At 37.3% G+C, this 19,574-nt stretch overlaps 5 protein-coding genes across 5 annotated transcripts; all 5 read left to right on the top strand.

Annotated features, from left to right (window-relative positions):
• Nucleotides 1-3,167: 3,167 nt before the first annotated feature.
• GCK72_022987 (uncharacterized protein) lies at nt 3,168-6,656 on the top strand (the record flags this gene model as incomplete). Its single annotated transcript, XM_053735164.1, has 11 exons — nt 3,168-3,331; nt 3,407-3,727; nt 3,796-4,065; nt 4,146-4,475; nt 4,526-4,810; nt 4,860-5,154; nt 5,203-5,556; nt 5,600-5,773; nt 5,823-6,289; nt 6,341-6,556; nt 6,614-6,656. The coding sequence occupies 11 exons, from the start codon at nt 3,168-3,170 to the stop codon at nt 6,654-6,656; spliced, it is 2,919 nt and encodes a 972-aa protein (XP_053578730.1).
• A 3,165-nt stretch (nt 6,657-9,821) lies between these two features.
• GCK72_022986 (uncharacterized protein) lies at nt 9,822-10,795 on the top strand (the record flags this gene model as incomplete). Its single annotated transcript, XM_003095246.2, has 6 exons — nt 9,822-9,938; nt 10,028-10,147; nt 10,197-10,296; nt 10,346-10,395; nt 10,470-10,564; nt 10,723-10,795. 6 exons carry the CDS (start codon nt 9,822-9,824, stop codon nt 10,793-10,795), a joined length of 555 nt encoding a protein of 184 aa, XP_003095294.2.
• Nucleotides 10,796-14,428: 3,633 nt separating this feature from the next.
• Nucleotides 14,429-15,055, top strand: GCK72_022985 (uncharacterized protein; the record flags this gene model as incomplete). The annotated part of the gene is made up of 3 exons (XM_053735163.1): nt 14,429-14,502; nt 14,550-14,666; nt 14,866-15,055. 3 exons carry the CDS (start codon nt 14,429-14,431, stop codon nt 15,053-15,055), a joined length of 381 nt encoding a protein of 126 aa, XP_053578729.1.
• Nucleotides 15,056-15,520: 465 nt separating this feature from the next.
• Nucleotides 15,521-16,551, top strand: GCK72_022984 (uncharacterized protein; the record flags this gene model as incomplete). Its single annotated transcript, XM_053735162.1, has 2 exons — nt 15,521-15,792; nt 16,383-16,551. The coding sequence occupies 2 exons, from the start codon at nt 15,521-15,523 to the stop codon at nt 16,549-16,551; spliced, it is 441 nt and encodes a 146-aa protein (XP_053578728.1).
• A 456-nt stretch (nt 16,552-17,007) lies between these two features.
• GCK72_022983 (uncharacterized protein) lies at nt 17,008-18,092 on the top strand (the record flags this gene model as incomplete). Its single annotated transcript, XM_053735161.1, has 3 exons — nt 17,008-17,114; nt 17,198-17,444; nt 17,901-18,092. 3 exons carry the CDS (start codon nt 17,008-17,010, stop codon nt 18,090-18,092), a joined length of 546 nt encoding a protein of 181 aa, XP_053578727.1.
• Between the last annotated feature and the right edge of the window lie 1,482 nt (nt 18,093-19,574).

Below are 19,574 nucleotides of genomic sequence, written 5' to 3'. Positions count from 1 at the left end.
ACATTTTAACAAAAACGACATTTTTCACAGTGAAAACAAAGCGCTAAAGTTGTGGTCTAATCACAAACATGCTTAAAATAACGTTTCTTATTTGATTCCGTTAAAAGTTTTTCGAAAAAAAACGTTCAAATTTTTTTTGAATTTTCACCTACCATAGGGGCTATTTTAAACGGAAGGGGCGGAGCCAAATGAAATAGGGACCAATGTGTTATTAGTTTTCTGGGTACCCACTATGTATAATACCAACCCAAAAAAACCGTTTTCACTTTTTCTGTACATCGCCATGTTCGAGTTTCACCGAGAGAATGTGTCTTAAAATTTTCAGATTTAGTGACACTATTACTGAAATCTTTTCCCGATACTCTAAAATTAACATGCTACGTTCATATCACCTCCATAAAAACTGCCTAATGCGCAAAAAAACGCAAAGTCGCACTTGAAGGCACGCCTAGGATTTATTCGTAAAAAGGTAGGTCTAGGATTTGACCTCTCGCGCGAAAACAGCGAATGCGTCCGAGGGTCAACAAAACAGTCATTTTTCGTCGGAGAGACCGTTCTCGAAGGTGTTTCTCTCATTTTTTCTGGTTCTTCTCTCGTTTTTTGCTCATTTTCGACGTTTCGCTAACATGGAATGATCGCGAATTGATATGCCTGGTTTTGGCTCATTATATTTTCAAACGAACACCCATGCAAAAGTAAAATGTTCCTGAAAATATTGTGTTTTGTGCTATCATAGTTTTTGAGAAAATTGAATTTTTGAAAAAATGATGAAAAACGTTTTCCGCGAACTTCAAACCTTCATAACTTGCTTCAATCTAACTCAAAATGGAAGATCTAAAAAATGAAAAAAAGCTAAATTCTTCTAGTTTTAGAAAACAATAGCATAAAAATGCTACAAACTTTAATAATTTAAAATTGGAAACGAAATAACATTTTTTCTCCAGTACGTAAAAACCGTATAAAAAATTCTAACCGTAGAAATCGATTGAAAATAGTGTCATAAAGTAGCAAATGCATAAATTTGTTGAAAACACTCATAAAACCCCGGGGCACTCCAAAAGCAGAAAAAATATAGAAAAAAAGTTGAATTCAAAAATTTGAAAAAAATTGAAAATTAAATTTTTCCATGAAAATATCTATAGAAGTATTATAGTTTTGTCTCAAAATTAAATTTGTTGTATCTTCAGCTTTAAATTGAAACATAAACAATCATAATGTGAAGTTTTTTGGCTGAGCTATAATAGCTTGAATTGTGAATAACTTTAAAAAATTAACACTGGTATTATCCGGCTTCCGGCAACGACTTTCTAAAACATTTTATAATTTTATTTAATTATTCGAATATATCTGGTTTCTAGCTTTTAAAAAATATTTGCATTTTTGCTGTACGTCACGATTGACGACAGTTACCATGATTTTTGTGAGGTCAGGTGTGAACAGGTAATTACAAGGTGACTATTCAGTATTGTGACTTGTGTTTCACTCCATATTCGAAGTTGGATGCTTACAACTATAGTTCATTTTGTTATATAACAGAATACAACTTTAAGAGTAAGTTTTTCACAAAAATATTCTATGTTTGATTGCGTGGAGCGTCCTCTACTTTTGATGACATGACACCAGACCACGGAATCAAGCATAGATTTTTTTGTTAAAAAAACCTATTCAAAGTGTTGTATTGTGTTAGATAACTAAATTAATTTTAATGTATGCATCCAATTTCGGATATGGAGTGAAACACAAGTCACAATACTGAATAGTCACCTTGTAATTACCTGTTCACACCTGACCTCACAAAAATCATGGTAACTGTCGTCAATCGTGACGTACAGCAAAAATGCAAATATTTTTTAAAAGCTAGAAACCAGATATATTCGAATAATTAAATAAAATTATAAAATGTTTTAGAAAGTCGTTGCCGGAAGCCGGATAATACCAGTGTTAATTTTTAAAAGTTATTCACAATTCAAGCTATTATAGCTCAGCCAAAAAACTTCACATTATGATTGTTTATATTTCAATTTAAAGCTGAAGATACAACAAATTTAATTTTGAGACAAAACTATAATACTTCTATAGATAGTTTCATGGAAAAATTTAATTTTCTATTTTTTTCTATTTTTTGAATTCAACTTTTTTTCTATATTTTTTCTGCTTTTGGAGTGCCCCGGGGTTTTATGAGTGTTTTCAACATATTTATGCATTTGCTACTTTATGACACTATTTTCAATCGATTTCTACGGTTAGAATTTTTTATACGGTTTTTACGTACTGGAGAAAAAATGTTATTTCGTTTCCAATTTTAAATTATTAAAGTTTGTAGCATTTTTATGCTATTGTTTTCTAAAACTAGAAGAATTTAGCTTTCTTTCATTTTTTAGATCTTCCATTTTGAGTTAGATTGAAGCAAGTTATGAAGGTTTGAAGTTCGCGGAAAACGTTTTTCATCATTTTTACAAAAATTCAATTTTCTCAAAAAATATGATAGCACAAAACACAATATTTTCAGGAACATTTTACTTTTGCATGGGTGTTCGTTTGAAAATATAATGAGCCAAAACCAGGCATATCAATTCGCGATCATTCCATGTAAGCGCTTTTCTGACTTTTCCGGCGATTCTGACTCGCATCCGCTGTTCTAGCTTTTTTCACCGCCTATTATTCAGAAAGCTTTTCTTTTCTTCAGATAGTTACATATGAAATCAGTTGTTGCTTAATTCTTTTTTTACCCAGTTTTAGACGTTTTCACTTGCAGTTATTCAATTTCCGGCAATTTCTGTCTGTCACCAAACATTTTCGCTTCCGCTGTTCTTCTATCCGCCGAAAACCGTTTTATGGCAAGAAATTCCCTTCAATAACATCATTGCTGCTTTATAATTTTGCTTCATACCGACTAATCAAATTTTCGCATGTAGCATTTCTAATTGGGTCATCGATTTTTCGTCGGAAATGATAATTTTTGTCCTAAACCATCTGAAAGTGTAAAATGAGTCTGCCAACGAGCACCGATGTCTTTTTTTGCATTCTAGGCGTATTTCATTCTGCTCAAACAGATACTTGATAATTTGTTCGTCTTTTTCTTGAAGCTTTGTCAGTTTTGCACCTGCAGTTAACTCGTTCAGGATCTTTTCTTAACACTCATCTTCTTTTTTTCAGCTTGACCTCTCATGGAGTCAAAACCACCGAATCCCGGATGGGACATCGAATCAACTCCACTGGGAAACGGTGCAATCAAACCGGAGAACGTTCATCTGAATTCTGGACTCCGTTCAGCGAGAGTGGCCAATAGTTCGAATCGTCCGTGTGTTTCACAATTTGGAGTAGAGCTCAGGTTAGTGAATTTGATAGATTTTGCCATAATGGTTTCAAAGAACCAACAATATATTACCAATCGTTCCTTTTTCAGAAAGCAGTTCGATTGCTTGTCGGACGAAGGCAAAAAGCACGTTCTCCGCCCATATAGCTGCACTCCCCCGGAAGAACTCGAACGTACGATGCAGCGGGTATCTGCCGCTCAACTCCTCAAGGACATCATTCACTATCCACCTCGTCCACAACAAAACATTTCTCGCGTCGTGGAAAGTGACCAACCGAGCAGAAGTTCCCATAGATCCATTCGTAGTCTCCTGTTGCAGCCATTCCAGACGATGAGTTCTGGACAAAGTGACACGTCTGGTCATCAAGTGAAGAGCGACTCGATCCGCAGAAACGATGATCTTATAATGAGGTACGTGGCAAGAAAAGTAAAAAATGGGATATGAAAAGTGGGTTCATTGAAATGATGTGTTATTGCAGTAGCATCCCGAAACACCGTGACTTGGTTCCGGATCCAGACTGCGAAATCATCGAACTACCGGAAAAACTCCATAATGTTGGACGCCTTGCTCCATCTACACATGCTCGTGTCAGATCAGTAACTCTGTCCATCCGGACAAAGATAGAGCCACCTTCTCCCAATCTGGACATTACTCAACATGATTCCATGACAAAACCCAGACATGTTTCAGCCCTCGAACACAAAAATGAAGACAGGGACTGCATCTTTCTCGGTTTTCGGCGGCCCAGGTAAGAAAGTTGAGAAATCAGTTTGACAGATTTGATATGAACGAAAACGAAACATTTAGAATAAAATGTATGTTTTGCAGCGAGCGAGAAGTTAGAGAAACAAGAAAGTTGCTCGACGAAGTCAAGCTAAACCGTCAAAAGGAAGACATGATGACTGCTAAACAAAAAGTGGAAAAACTTCATAATGTTGGACTCTTTGCCCCATCTACACAGGCTCGTGTCACATCGGAAACTCCGTCGAAATCGAGAAAAAGATCGTCAACATCACGCAATCTGAGCACTATTCGGCATGATTCAATGTCGAAATCCAGACAAATTTCAATTGAGGAGCACAACTTTGATGACGATTGCGTCTTTCTCGATAACGACCAAGTTGATTCACATGCTCGAGAGAACAAGGACGTTCCAAGGTAAGAATCACTAGAAAATAAATTGGTTTAAGTAAAACTTTGTTTTACAGTACTAGTGATATCCCATCATCACGTCGTCGCAGCTCTACCACTCGGTGTGTCCCATGGGCTGTCAAAAGTGAGAATGTTCAAATCGATATTGATGCAGGATCAGCACCACAAACTCCTATCGAAAAAGTCAGTCAAGTCTTACCCACGGCTGATGACAACATGCGGTGTATCAACTCACAGAGAATCCCAGAAGCACGTGATGGTTCGTGCCCGTATATCTTCAACATCGTTTCGGATTTTGATAGAGACTCGGGCATCGATAATCGCTTGTCATCTAACGAAATGTGAGTGTTCCCTTTTTCCATTACATTTTACGAACTCCAAATGTTTCAGGTCGACCCATAAATTTGACGGACGAGTCTTTACCGTGATTGGTATCGCATTCGAAGATATACGGTACTCGATGGGATGTATCAAATTTGTGAATCAGCTAGTGGTAAAGCTTCCCACTGGATGCCATGCAGCCAAAGTGGCACAAGAGGAAGGTGTGGAAGTTCCTGTGGAATATCAAAACATTCCTGGAATTCCGTTCAAAAAGCTTCATGGAGAAGGTGCTCTCGAAAAGTATGGAGTAACCGACGAGCATCCAGAGGTTCCAGAACTTTGGCGAATTCAAGCAATTTTCAAGGTATGGTTCATATTTGTTTTTATTGTTTAATTTAAATCGTATTTATAGGGAGGTGCCAAAAAGGGACGATTGCCCGTCTTGTATGTTGGTTGGAAGTCATTCCACATATTCGACCTCCCCGTTGGACATCTCCGAAATCATGAGAAAACGCTCTACGAAATTGCGGAAACCAGAAACAAATATGTAGAGGTTCTAAAGAGACAGGTCTCCGACAAGAAGATGAAAGCTCTAATTGAATTGGAGCAATTCATGACTCCTGCTCTTCGAACTGATTGTTCCAATCGGTACTGGTTTCTTCAGGACCTCACATATTTTCATTCCAAGATCCAACAAGATAGTGGACAAGGAAATGTTCACTATATGTGTTTCACGGGTCCAACTACACCCCTTCCAAATTACACAGTGAGTTTTAGTTCAATTTTCTTTAGGAAAATCATGTTTTCAGTTTGTGACTCAGCACGTGATGTTGCATGACGTTCTTGTTCACTGCATCGAAAAAACTCGCATTCTTGACGACCTATTCAATAATCATCTTCAAACGGCTCTTCGTACCAACAACACTTTCAAACTTGGAAAAACGCCATGCGAGACTCCACAGTCTTGCAAATGCAATCTTACCGTAAGTTACATTATTCAAAATCGACAAAAAATGAAAAAATTATTTTCAGTACGAAGCAATGCTCATTCACAATCACTTTGGAAAGAACACCAAGCTCTGTATTCCGGATAGAATGGGCCGACTGCAGAAGCTAGACGAACACGCATTTGGTGATGAGTACGTAACTGTTGAGTGCTCATCCGATTGTGGATGCACTCGCAACTGCCCCAGACGCCGTCTGCAAAACGGTGGCAAAAAGATGCTCGTGATTATGTGTGACGATGAGGCGAAAGGATTCGAACTGATTGCTGGCGAGAAGATTGAAGCAGGAGAACTGATTGGCGAACTGGCTGGAGAGTTGTTCCTCCACCCGAACCAAGTGAAAGATCCGTCTGACTCTCCACTGGCTAAGAGATCAAAGCCTGACAATTCCAGCTCTTTGGATTGTACTTCGCAGTTGAAGTTGAACGACGGACCATTCCACAAGACTTTTTCTATCTTTAGTCCTGATATGGCAATCATTTCACGTCGAATTGGGTAAGTAAAAATTCGAAGAAATTGGAGTAATAATTAATGTTGTTCTTACAGTAACGCAATGCGTTTCATCCAACACTCTGCTACTCCCAATGCAGTGTTTATCGAGACTCTCAGTCGTGTACTCAAGAACCACCCGATCATACCACGAATTGCTGTCTATGCCTCGAAAAACATTGCGATTGGTGAGAGGGTCACCGCATACTTCCATGATGACAGTCTTGCATCGGATAGTCCAGTGGACAACCCAGAAGAGTGGCGACAGTGCGAGTAAGTTTTAATACGTTCCATTAGGTTCGCTGGGGTTTTCAACGTTTTTCATTCCAGATGCCGCGTGGGTTGCCCAGACGTCTTGCCTCCATCTCCTTAGTCCATTTTGCTCCTCTTCTATCCACTCCGCTCCATTCATCACCTACCCAGTTTCATCTTCACACGATGTCCTTGTTTTATAATTTTGTTTCCCCTCTCTGAACTCGTTCCCCATTTCTCCCGAGTTGTTTTATATATTTTAAGCCCCCTTTTCCCATAGGTCCATTTGTGCCATTTATGTAGGTCGTTTCTATGCTAATGTTTTATATTTCCGAGTTGACCTCGATGAATTTAGTCCGCTGTATTGTTTCAAGTTCAGAGCAGGGTTAGAATTAAAACAATTGGTTCCCAATGCGTGCAAAAGTGTGCATGGGTCTTTTGTTTTCCAGTCAATTGAAATCGGTTGCAATCAGTGCAACGGTTTGGTGTACAACTATCTGCGGTTTATTGGAACCTTTTCCATTTCCTTCGGTCTAAACTACGCTTGAAAGCCAAAATTAATTTTGACCCATTTTTCTACTCGGTATTTATAGTTTCGATGTCCAGTCTACTTTCGCTCGATTTAATTTCAAATTTTGAAGTTTTGTCTTTTGAGGGAACATTGGATATTGCTAAACAAAGTGAAAATGATGGCTACACAGTGGGTGAGCGAAAAACGTCCAGCAAACGTGGTTGAAAAAAGATACCGCCGTCTTTGTAACATGAGGCTACGATAAAAGTTTCACTTCTACCAAAAAGTTTCCAAGACAAGACCAATCCAGCGGTCAATCGAAAGGTGAAAAATCCAATGTCCCCTTTTTTATTCTTGGCAACAATTTTAAAGGAGTTTTACATTTTAATTGAAAGTAGTTGTGAATACATATTTTTCATCAGGGTTTTGTGTCTGATATTGTTTGTTATGATGAAAAGGTTGGTTGATATCATCTTGAAATTAAAACCTTTGTTTTCAACTTTTTTTAAAAATGTATGCATTAATTATAGGATATATACTCACGCGCTATCCGTTTGTTTTCCAAGAGAGCACATTTAGTAAAAAGTGATGTGTGGTACAAACGTGATGATGCCAGTTTTTTAATTTCAATTGTTTCCATTTGTCCATTGGGTTGCAAAGCAAAAAAGAAAACGTCGATGTTGCGACCCGCGTATCATTCTCATCATCCAATTTCAAACGAGTTGCATTTTCAAAAGCTGGCAGAGTTGTTTATAATCACGACAAGTATTCAGAAGTGTACTTTTCGGAAAACATAATTTTCGCCTTATCTCAAAATTTCTGATATTATAGTTCTGACTGATGACGTTTCTACGGAATTTTCAGTTTATGCAGTTTTATTAAACGTGAAGCCTCATTCACTTGTCCTCCTTCATAAAGCTTTCATTTTAACAACTTCTGCATTTCAAAACTCTTGAATTTGAGCACTTTCTTCTCTATATTTTTTCTCGTTGGTAAATTTTAATTATGTTGTTTATTCTAAAATATAACTAGCTCATGTATTTTCAAGTACGCTTATTTGCTTCTAAACTCTCACTCATCGCGATTGTTCTTAATCAATATAATAAATCATAGGTCCTTAGAAAACTGGAAAGAAATAACAATGCGTAGTGTAATGTTCTATTAGAACGACATGTCGTTGTACTCTTTGAACTTTCTCTGAGACTATCATCATATTAGAGGTTGATGTTCTATTTTTTGATAAACATCTGAAGTTTCGAGTCATCCTTGGAGGGGTGTCATTGTAATAGAGGTTTTACGGTATATTTGGTGTGTAGTAGGGCCATAATGGTGTTGGTGCTGTAACGTGAACTATCATAAACTAGTCTTGGGCGCCTTTTTTTCAATTCTTCCTGTTATAAAATTCTTCAAAGCGTGGGCATGTTTATGTTTACTTTTATATCAAAATTCAAAATTTGTTTAATTTTTTGATAAACAAATAAAGTTGTGTTCTATTAGAGGCGATTCGGGGTGTCATTCTAATAGAGGTTTTATGATATATTTGGTGTGTAGTAAGAAGCATAACGGTGTCGGCATTATGGCGGGAAATATCATGAAAGGGTTTTATGTTTTTCTGTTATTATGCCATCAGTCAAAGTTTGGGCATGTTTGTGTTTACAATTGTTTCAAAATTCAAAATTTTGACTTCTCTTTCAACTTTCTAGAGAAAGCAGTAATTTTGAAATCTACACTCATGTGCTTCATGAGAGTTGAAAAAAACTAAACCGGAACTCCAAAAATGATTTGTAGTACAAAATAAATCAAGACGTCAATGTCCAGTTATTACTGGTTCCTTAAAATCGTGTATTTTTTCTCACTCAAAAATTAACTCACATTGTTATTCAAACTCCCTGTTATAATCAGTGTGAAATATGACCTTTTTTCTTTTGTGGTCAGGGAGTTGAATTGTGTACTTTTTAAAAAGTGCAGCCGGCTTACATCTGATATCAAGATCATCACTAATCAAGACGTGCAACTCACAGCGGGATTTCATTTTACTGATATCTGAATAATACCTTTTTCTGACTTTGGCATTTGCACTAATTAAAGATAAAAGTGCGTTGCACTTTTCAAAAAGTGGTGAATGCGTTTCTCATCACGACAAACATTCCCGTTGTGTACTTTTGAAGAATTATCATCTTGCATTTTTATGATATTTTCTAATTGTTCAGTGAGAGTTTCTTAGTTAAACGGCTAGTTTTCTGTTTTTTTAAATGTAGTTTTTTATTTAAAAAATATCTTATTAATTTTTCAAAAATCTCTTATTAATCGATTTTTTCAATACCTCTCTCCTCGTTTGACTTCAAAATTTTTGATTGATGAATAATTGCATTTCAAAAAGTACATCGGGTAGGCTCAAAGTCTGAGTATCGATCATACTACATACCACATAAGGTGTTGTTTGAGTATTACTAATCTTTGAGAGTTCAAAACAATGCGTCCCTATAATTAAGGCGTATGACATGAACCTAATATCTGCTCACACTTTTTCTTCATCCATCTCTCTTCTCTTAGTGTCCTCGTGTCATTTTCTGTGATAAGCTGTCCCGATAAGTTGAGCAACTAAATGCTACATGATTTCAATATCTAATTATTCTCATAAACTTGTTTTTCTGTTATTGTTTACGCTGTCTTTTATGTACTATTGAAAGAGAGCTTTAAAAAATGTTTTATTGACCATTTTTATCTGTGAAAATTTTTTTAGTTGTTTCAGCCCTCTCGACGCTTGGTATCGTCATGTCCAATTCGGAAGATGTAATCTTGTGGAAAATTCCACTAAAATCGAAAATTCATGTTGTCGAATTTGAACACGGAGAGAGAACTGGAGTCAGAGTTCTTCGTGTTGATGGGAATGTGAGTTCAGGAGTTATATCAATGAAAATCTAAGATTAGATAGAATGTTGTTGTTTTTTTTTGTGAAATATAACTTGTGTTTTGTTTAGGAATTGTTCCGTACAGGACAATACAAGATGACTGGAAAAGCATCATTCCAAGTGGATACTCTTCAATGTCGAGTCATGGTGAAAGCCGCCAATCCTACGCTTTTGATATACGCTCTGAAAGTGAGATTCAGAGAAGTGATTACTAAAACTCAAAAAAAAATGTTTTCAGGTCGACGGAAAGTTGCTGAAGGATTATAAAAAAGAACATCACCGACAATGGCAATCATGGGATTGCAATATTGATGGAGTCAAGTGGAAAATCGATCTTGGTTGGTTTGAGAACTGGCAGTGATTTTTTTTTAAATTAGAAAACTACAGACAAGTCCACAATGGAAATTCGAGCTAATGGAATCATTGTTCCAACTACTGTAAGTTTTGAAGTTTCACATGTGTGACACTACTTTTATCATAGTTTGATGTGTAATAATCAAACGATTTACAGGGAGAGTTTCTCGATGATGAAACTGTCACTTCTTTCACCGTTGGCGTAAAAGCAACTCCGTGCAAGATTGTGGCTATCGGTAGTGGGAACATCGAGTGAGTTCATTATTTAGGTAGTTGGATAAACTACAGCACTGAAGAACTAAGCATCATTATATCTATTTGGGAATCCACATAATATTTCAGATTGCACAGATACACAGATACAAATACATTTATGAACGAATATTTTGAATATTGATGATATTTTTCAGGATTGGAATAATACACAAGCTCTACGTCAACAATGTTCGCGTTCCAATCAATCGAGATTATTTCGATGATTGATCTACATCTACAATGCGTTTTATTGTTATTTGGTCACTCTTGAAGTAATTTTTAAAGATCTGAATCATTTTGATTTCTTAAGAAATGAGAAACTATTGAAACGAAATATATCAAAGAAACTCATTTCATTTTCGTTTATTTATTCATGTATTACTCTTTTATTTGATAGGCAAATTAAAACTGCGCTATGGTTTTCCTTTTAGTTACTGGAAGGTTTTTCACCATTATTTTTGGATGTATTTATTTTGCCAGTTCTGATTTGACGCAATTATACTTTTTTGTATGTTTTTGGTTCGTCTCTTTTCCCCACAATAAACAAGACGTCGAACACAGCTGAATGCAGTTTTTAGCTTTTTTTGCAAAGTTGGGATCTGATCTCAAAAAGTGTCCATTTTGAGAGCAGATCCTATTTTCAAGAAAAAAAGATGTTTTTACAGTTCTGTTCAAGGATCACCTAAAATTGACATATTCAAAAATTGTATATTCAATTCTTATCATCCTGCAAATTCTGTCTACTTTCGAAAAAAAGGGACATCCGCGGCTATTTATGAAACATCAAACATCTAGTGTTGGCAATTGTTATTCTAGCTGACGTGTCGTTTTGCATGAAGGACATTTAAACGAGACAAAGAGAAAACTGTACTTTTGGTCGAATGAAAATTGAATCAGTTTTCATTTTCCCTCTCGATGCTTAACGGAATAGTGTCGTTTTTCTCATCTATTTTTTCGAAATTCTTATTGCTTTTTTCTGAATATTAGTACATTTTGACATTTTATTCTACCAGGTAAGCTTTTTTCTATATAAAAAAGGGTTATTTGAGTTTTTGCAGCCAAGGGAAAATGTTTGTGAGCTGATTTAAAGCAAAAACCCGCATGAGAAAGAAGAGTATCAATCAATAACGATTTATTTTCAGTGTGATTGTCCAGAAAGAAAAAGAAACAGAAGATTTGTGAATCAACAGCGTCGTTATCTCTGGATGCCACTGACTGGAATTTGGGCCGAAACTGGAAAAGTAAAAAAGAAGATGTGAATGGATTTGAACTCCAAATCATAGTTGTGCCAGTGATAGTCAGAGATAGGAAGAATGGTACTTCAGCATCTCTACAAATTCAAAGATTTCAAACCACTTGTATTATTTTTCTTTCAATACATATTATTGTAAATTGTGTTTTCGTCTTTTAAAACGAATGAAATTGATTCATACGATATTTCTGCCTGAAACTACCATTCCTAATTGTCTCAACCTGCCAATTCATTATTTTCCCTCACAAACTGCTATGGTCAGCTAATTGGTTAAAAGCTGACCGAGCTACCTACTGTCTTATGGACATCAACTTATATGTGGAGACTGACCCTGAAAGTCTGTGAGTCTGAAAGTGGGTAAATTTATAAATTTTAGTTATATATTTCTCCAAAACTCTTCTGTTTTATACTACTAGCTTTTATATTAAATGAGTTCCTTTTTTTGAAAACAGTGGTTTCTCTAGCTATTCTGCGTCTCTTACATAGTGGCGCTGATCTTTTGATCTTTACGGTGCTTCTCTCTTTCGTTTCTCTTTCCCTTTGCTGGTTTTCCCATTTTTATGTTTTCCCTTTGCTGTCGGGGTACATGAGCTTCCGTGGCGCAATAGGCAGCGCGTTCGGCTGTTAACCGAAAGGTTGGTGGTTCGAGCCCACCCGGGAGCGAAACTTTTTGGCGAAGCGGTGAATCTCTCAAACGAAACCAGAAAATGTGGTTTATAATATTGACAGAGAAAATTTACCAAAAAATACTGTTTATTTTTTTGCTTTTCGCGTACTTTTCTTAAATTTTCTTAAATTTCCTTTAGATACATTGTTGGTTACCTATAAAATAATCCAGAAACACATTAGTTTTTAATGGATAATCAAAAACCAAGTTATTTTGGCTCTAAAACCTGTAAAAGATTTTAGTCGAAAAAACACCGTTTCTCCAATTGATGAGTGATCGACTCTGTTAACCACTACCTCTTTGCCTAAAAAACTTTGTCTAATACCGTTTTTTGTCTTCCTTCAAAGGGCACAATAATCATTTTGCCGCTTCCAACCCTTTAATTAATATTTTTATCAGGCCCGATACGCGCCTCCACCCACACGCAATCCTTCTTCACCGATTTTTTTCTTTCCTTTCAAATAAAAAACGCAACAGAGGCACGCCAGTTGTAAAAAGTGATTATCTTCTTTCTTTTTTTAAGAGAAGATTTTCACATAACGGTAACGCGATGTTACTATTTTATTGAAGAAGAGGAATAGTGAAAACTTTAACCGAATTCGTGTGTGTTTTTTTTTGCTTTTCGGAGTGTTTCTTTCGACATTGTGTATTTGCAAAACTGGAATAAACAAAATTTTTTCAAATTTTTACTACATATATTGTTTCTCTTGACTCGCGGAAGACAATTGATGTTTTCTTGAACAAATCGTTTGTCTTTTATTTCGGTTTCTTCACGTGTTTTGTTCTTTCCTCGTCTCTTCTACGTCTTCTTATTATTCATCCCCTCTCTTTTCTTCGTTACGAAGAGTATTAAGAAACGATGCGGCAACTGAACCACGAGGCCGTTTTTCTCTATTTTCTTTGTGTTTCTATTATGCGACACACTATTTCTCTTTATCGAACACCTCGGGACACCGTCTGCCAACATTTAGGTGTCCGGGGTGCACAAGACAACCGAACGGCCCGCTAATTGGTTCTTCACCGCATGGCAAGCACACACATTGACGTTATGGGCTGTTTTCTCTTTCTCCTCTTTACTTCAACCAACAGAATTAAATGTTGATTGTTTTTCAAAGAAATGAAAATTCAGTTGCTATTGTTGGAAATCTTGAAGATTATTTCAATATTTTCATAAATTTTTTTTGAAGAAACGGCTATTTATAACGATTGGATGAGAGAATAGCAGAACAAGTCGGCGAGGCAAACGTAAACTGATTGACGGTAAGTTTTTAATTTTTATCTTTGTTACACGTTGAAAGAAACCTCATATGTAGGTAGTAATGACAAAATTTGGCTGGCTGAGATTTCATAAAATTGTATGAGCGGCACTGGGATGTGTCTGCGTCTCATACTCTTTCGTGCATGCCCATGGAGCGTGTTTGCAAAGCAAAAATGAATTGCGTCGAGAAAATTAGAAAATAATTAACAAAAAAGCAAAATAACTAGTTTTGAAACGTATTATAATTTATCACACAACATTTATCATTAAAAAAAATTTTTCCAGGTGCAAAACATATAGTTGCTGCCTTCTAATACCGTCAGAACTGCCAAAACATGCTGAAGTGCTAAAAAAAAAGATCTCCTGACGTTCGACGACTTCCAGAAAAAACAAAGAAAGACGGTTTTCCACGAATTCCAGAAGAAAAGTGTTTCAAAAGTAAGTTTGATATAACAAGTCGAACTAGACTCAATAATCAGTATTTAAAATTTCAGGAAACGCTGCGTTCAGGATATGGAAAACCAGTAGACTCAGCAGAGAAAAGATTCTCAGAACTTCACATGGATTGGTTTTGTAAGTGATCTGATCTTTCGTTATTACACGAATAATAACAAATTACAGCTTGAAAGAGAGAAACGTCGCACAGACGCCACCATTCGCTGTTCAGTGTGGTCGTTCTATGCTATGGAGCGTAAGAACAAGGAACTCAACAAGAACTGTGCCCAACTCTCATCAGAATGCGCCAAAATAAGAGACAGGTACAGCGTGAGCCAACTCAGAGATTCTTAAAAATAACTATTTACAGGTCGAGAAAGTTAATGAAAACCGTGAGCGCACTCATCGCAATCATACTCAAGCAGCTCGACGACAAAATTGTCATTCTCTGTGACCAACTCGTTCGCGAACGTTCTCGCCGGCATGAGTATGTTAATCTCTTCATGGTCAACGGAATTAGACGTGTTAGATCCAACGGTCTTGATATCCGTAACAGCTAGGGTGACAACAACATCGATGTAATCATTCATGGAAATCGTTCTGTTGGGTGAGTGGAAATTCTCTTACTTTTTGAAAAAATTTCTGCCATTTTGTGAGGGGTTTTATAACTAGAAGAACTCTTTCAGCTTCTACCAACGTCCGACTTTCGCATCGAATCCATTGACTGCACCACTTGGAACATCTATTCCAAGCCACACGTTATCGAATTCAAAGGTCCAGTTGATATTTAATCAACCATCTGATTTGTCTATCGTGGAAGTTTCATCAAACGTGCCACTACGTCCATTCGTTCTCAAAAAGGATTTCGCTATATAATCCAGGCACCTAACCACGTCGCGAGAACGAAGTTGAGAGAGAGAGAGAAGAGAAATTGAGACTGTCAACAATCTCTACACTCAGAGCAAGAAGATAAAATATGAGGTGAAAGGCATCCGTAATGATGCTGAAAATAAGATCCCGAAATAGGAGAGGGCTGCATACACTGTCCGCTCCGAAGCTAAGGCTCCCGAGACCAACAACACTGTATTGAAGGCACATTTTCAAGCTGACAATGATAGAATCCATCATTTAGAAAGCGTCCGGGACTGTGAGTTTTATAGATCTATTATAACTTCTTCAGACCTCAATTTAAATCATTTTAGTGACTTCCCAAGTTTGCCGTTGGGAAAATAAACTTTCTGAGAGCAAGGGTAATCTTGTCCAGAGAGAAATGAATTTTGAAGACGCTCAAAGACGTTTTCACTCATTGAAGGATCAGTACAGTACCCGTAACTTCAACAAATGGAGAGGAGAATAGACTCTGTTCTTCGTCAGAACAATGGTCTTGAGAGCAACAACACAAACATGGAGGCAGACTTCAACCGTCTCACAAATCGTGTGAAGTCTGCTGAGGATGCATTGAAAGAATTGAGGGCAGCTTTGAGCTATGGCAAGACTGAGAAGAAACGTCTTCAGGAGGTTTTTTGTGAAAAAACCAAGCAGGCTGATAACTTGATTATGCTGGCTTATCAATTTGATCCCAAACTGTTTTTGCTCAATTTGATCCCAAACCGGTTTATCATTTGCACACTATCACCGTGTTTCTGAGGACAACTGTCTCAATGCTCTTCAAGAACTTGGTTTGTTATTTCATAACCAGCCTGGCTGCCGCGCCTTCGGCGCTTCATCCGGCTGGCCTCTCCTCATTTACTTGTTCACCTTCTCAGAAATGTGTCCGCGTGGCCGAGTGGTCCAAGGCGGTGGTCTCTGCGCAAAGAGCGCAAGCTCGGTTTTGGGCCCGGTCGCCTTTCTTTCTCATTTCTCAAAATTTGCGGACATTGGGACAGATGGACAGACTCCACATGCGTTTTATATATAAGAATGATAGCTGATTCACTTCATTTTATTATTATAGAAACAAGAAAGTACACAACCAATCACTTGATATCTTGTCTCGACAGTACCAACCAACGATTGACAACTCTCCAACAAGACTACATCAAAACCGACTCCAAAAAAGCATCCTTTCGGATGCTCTCTCTACGCTATCAATTTACGGATAGCCAACAACTTCTACACTTTTTTGACTGAGGAGCTGGATATGTTGATGGACGGGGAGCCAGTTTTATCGGTGGAGGACTATTTGCACAACGCTCGGATCCAGGCAATGGGAGGTGGTATTTGGAAGTGTCGATTCAGCTGGTGGAGGTGGTATTGGAACTGAAATCAGAAGAAGACCAGGCGGACCTGATTTTGGTTGTGAATTCAATGAAAAATTAGGAGAACTGATGATATCCACCCAAACATGTCAGAAGTTATCTCAATTCGACTAAAGGTATCGTCTTCAATTGAAATGAAATTGAAATGATCGGAATCTAAATATTGTTCTAACGCTGTGATTACCTCAAAACAATTTTTCTTATAATCATCGATTTTGACAACAAGGAAAATGGGCAGGGTCGCCAATTGCAAACCTGGCACGCGGTGTTTGCAATTGCGGAACAGGGATGTGTCTGCGTCTCTTACACTTTCGTGCATGCCCACAGGGCGCGTTAGTGATTCAAAAACTATTTGCGTTTAGAAAATTAGAAAATTATTAACAAAAAAACAGAACAACTAGTTTTTGAAGCTGAGAGATTTTTTAAATAACTATTTTCACGCCGAGAAAGTTAATGAGAACCGGGAGCGCACTCAAAGCAATCACACTCAAGCAGCTTGACCACCAAATTGCCATTCTCCGTAACTAATTCGATGGCAAATGTCGCAGGTGTGAGTCTGTCAATTGCTCCATGGACAATGACATTGGACGTCTTGGATTCAATGTTCTTGGTAATCGTGACAGCTATAGTGACCACAACATCGACGTAATCATTCATGGTGAAAGTTGTTCTGTTGGGTGAGTTAAAATTCTCTTACTTATATATTTTTCTTATTTCTAATATTTCGTGAATGATTTTATAACTAGTTGAACTCTTTCAGCTTTTACCAACGTCCGACCTTCGCAACGAGCCCATTGACTCCACCACTTGGAACATCTACTCCAACCTACCGCCCACACATCTCCGACTTCAAAAGTCCAGTTGATGCCGGAAGTAGCTATCGCCGTCCAATCTCCACAATTGAGGATTTCGGTATGAAAATGACATTCAAAACTTACCCACCAGAAGTTTCTAAACAGCAACAAAATACATCGGTTATCCACGTGCATAGAAGTAAAAACCGGGAGGTATTGCATCAAGAGATCATCGAAACCAGTGAGATGCATCATCTCAGAAAAGAGAACAGGAATGACGGCCGATCGATTCACATTTCGAGTGCTGAGAACCATTAGAAATTTAAAGTTTCCCACTTAAAACAATTACCCTATGTAAGCGTCCTTTCGAAATATTTTTTCCTTTTTGTTAAAAACTAAAAACCAAACAACTTTTTAAAAGTAGACATCTCTCGAAAATTCTTAACACAAAGTTCGAGAATTGAGCCGGTCATGCAAATTCAATTTCTCGTATGACGAGATACTAGTGATAGTGCGTGCAGTCTTTTCTCTTATGTTCCTCACTCGGACGCAACTTCTTTCAATTAGTGTACAGTTCAACGTACAAAAACTCGTACCCAATCATGTCCGTCTCAAAAACTTAATTCATAGTGTGTTTGGGAAACCAGTTTTAAATCAACCATTTTTTAGGATCGACGGACGGCGGCTCGACAAGAAACTGCGATTTGGTCTACGGTGATGGCGGACGTGATTCTTTGTTTGGCACAAATGCCGGAAATTCCTTCTCTCGCACTGGCGTTAAACCCCGTGATCCATCGTAGAAATTCCATCGAACGGGCCATTCACTACGTTCATTCATTCTCCAGAAAGATCTTGCTATGATACTCTGGAACCTAACTGCGTCTCAATTGCGAGAATAAAGATAAGAGAGAGAGAACTAGGACTATGGTGAGAAAATCAATAATCTCAATACCCAGAGCGAGAATATCAAAGATGATTTTTTAGATTTCCATAACGATGTTGATAAGGAAATCCAAACATGGAAGTCCGCTCCGAAGCCAAAGCTTTTGTGTCCACCACCACGGTATTGAAGGCACAACTGTAAGCTGCCAATGACAGAATCGATTATTTGACAAAGAGTCCGGGACTGTGAGTTTTAAAAATCTATTATAACTTCTTCAGACCTAATTTTGTAAAATTCAGTGACTTCCCAAGTTCGCCGTTTGGAAGATGAAGTTTTTGAGAGCAAGGCTAGTATTGTCCAGAAACAAATGGATCTTGAAAGTGCTCAGGACCGTCTTTGCTTATTGGAAGATCAGTACAGTACCCGTAACTTGAACAAATGAAGAGGCTGACTTGAACCGTCTCACAAATTGTCAGAAGTCTGCTGAGGATGCGTTGAAAAATTGGAAACAGCTTTGAGCCATGGCGAGACTGAGAAGGAACAACTACAGAATGCATTTCGTGAAAAGACAGACTGATCACAACATTTTTCTGGATTGTCAATTTGACACCAAATTGATCAAGCTTTGTAACGAACTTCAAAAAAAAGAAACGTAATATATAAAAAACTAATATAAACATTTTAACTAAGCAACGATAGTTTACTGCCGGCCCCTGAAGAAAGGTGATGACCAGCAATTTAGGTACGTGCGAGTATTTTCGATTTTTCTTCGACGCTAGATAAGGTTAATGATGTAGATATTGATATATTTAAATTTGCTTTGTGTCAAATGTTTAAACAATTTGTCTTTTTTCGCTAGAAGCGCGAAGTCAACATCATCAAAATCACATGATTTTTGAGTTTGATGAAGCCTACTGCTCGTATTTCTAAATCAATTCACTAGATCTTTTGCACAATTTTTAGAGCAATGCATCTACAATTTATTATTTATATCAAAACAATTCAGACTTGTTTTGGAGCGTTGAGAAGAGACCTCGACTTCACCCAGGTCTACTGCACAAAATTTCGCAAAGCGCGAAAATCATATGAAGCACATCAGCCAAGTTTTATCGTGTATTCGAATGACTTTGTTATACATTTTTTATGGAATAAGTTAATCATGTTGTCTTGTAACTTTTACAAAAACTTAGGTAAAAATGCGCTCTCAAATATTTCTGTAATCTGCTTGAACCCAGCTGAACAATGATTTCTCGCTGCTGTCGATCGTCGAATCATACCTTTTTTGTCTCTTCTAGTTTATGTAGGCACCCAAAAACTAAAATGTCAGAACATGATAAAGTCTATAAATTTTGGTTAATTTCTTATTAGGATCTTTGAATTTTGAAACAAATGCGTCTAGAACCAAAAAACTTTCCAAAATAGGCATTTGGTTGACCACCGAAAAAACCATCGCTTCAACG

Source organism: Caenorhabditis remanei, chromosome X (genome assembly GCF_010183535.1).
Source record: "Caenorhabditis remanei strain PX506 chromosome X, whole genome shotgun sequence".
In the NCBI taxonomy this organism is placed as follows: Eukaryota; Metazoa; Nematoda; class Chromadorea; order Rhabditida; family Rhabditidae; genus Caenorhabditis; species Caenorhabditis remanei.
This window is presented reverse-complemented; position numbering and strand designations above follow the sequence as displayed.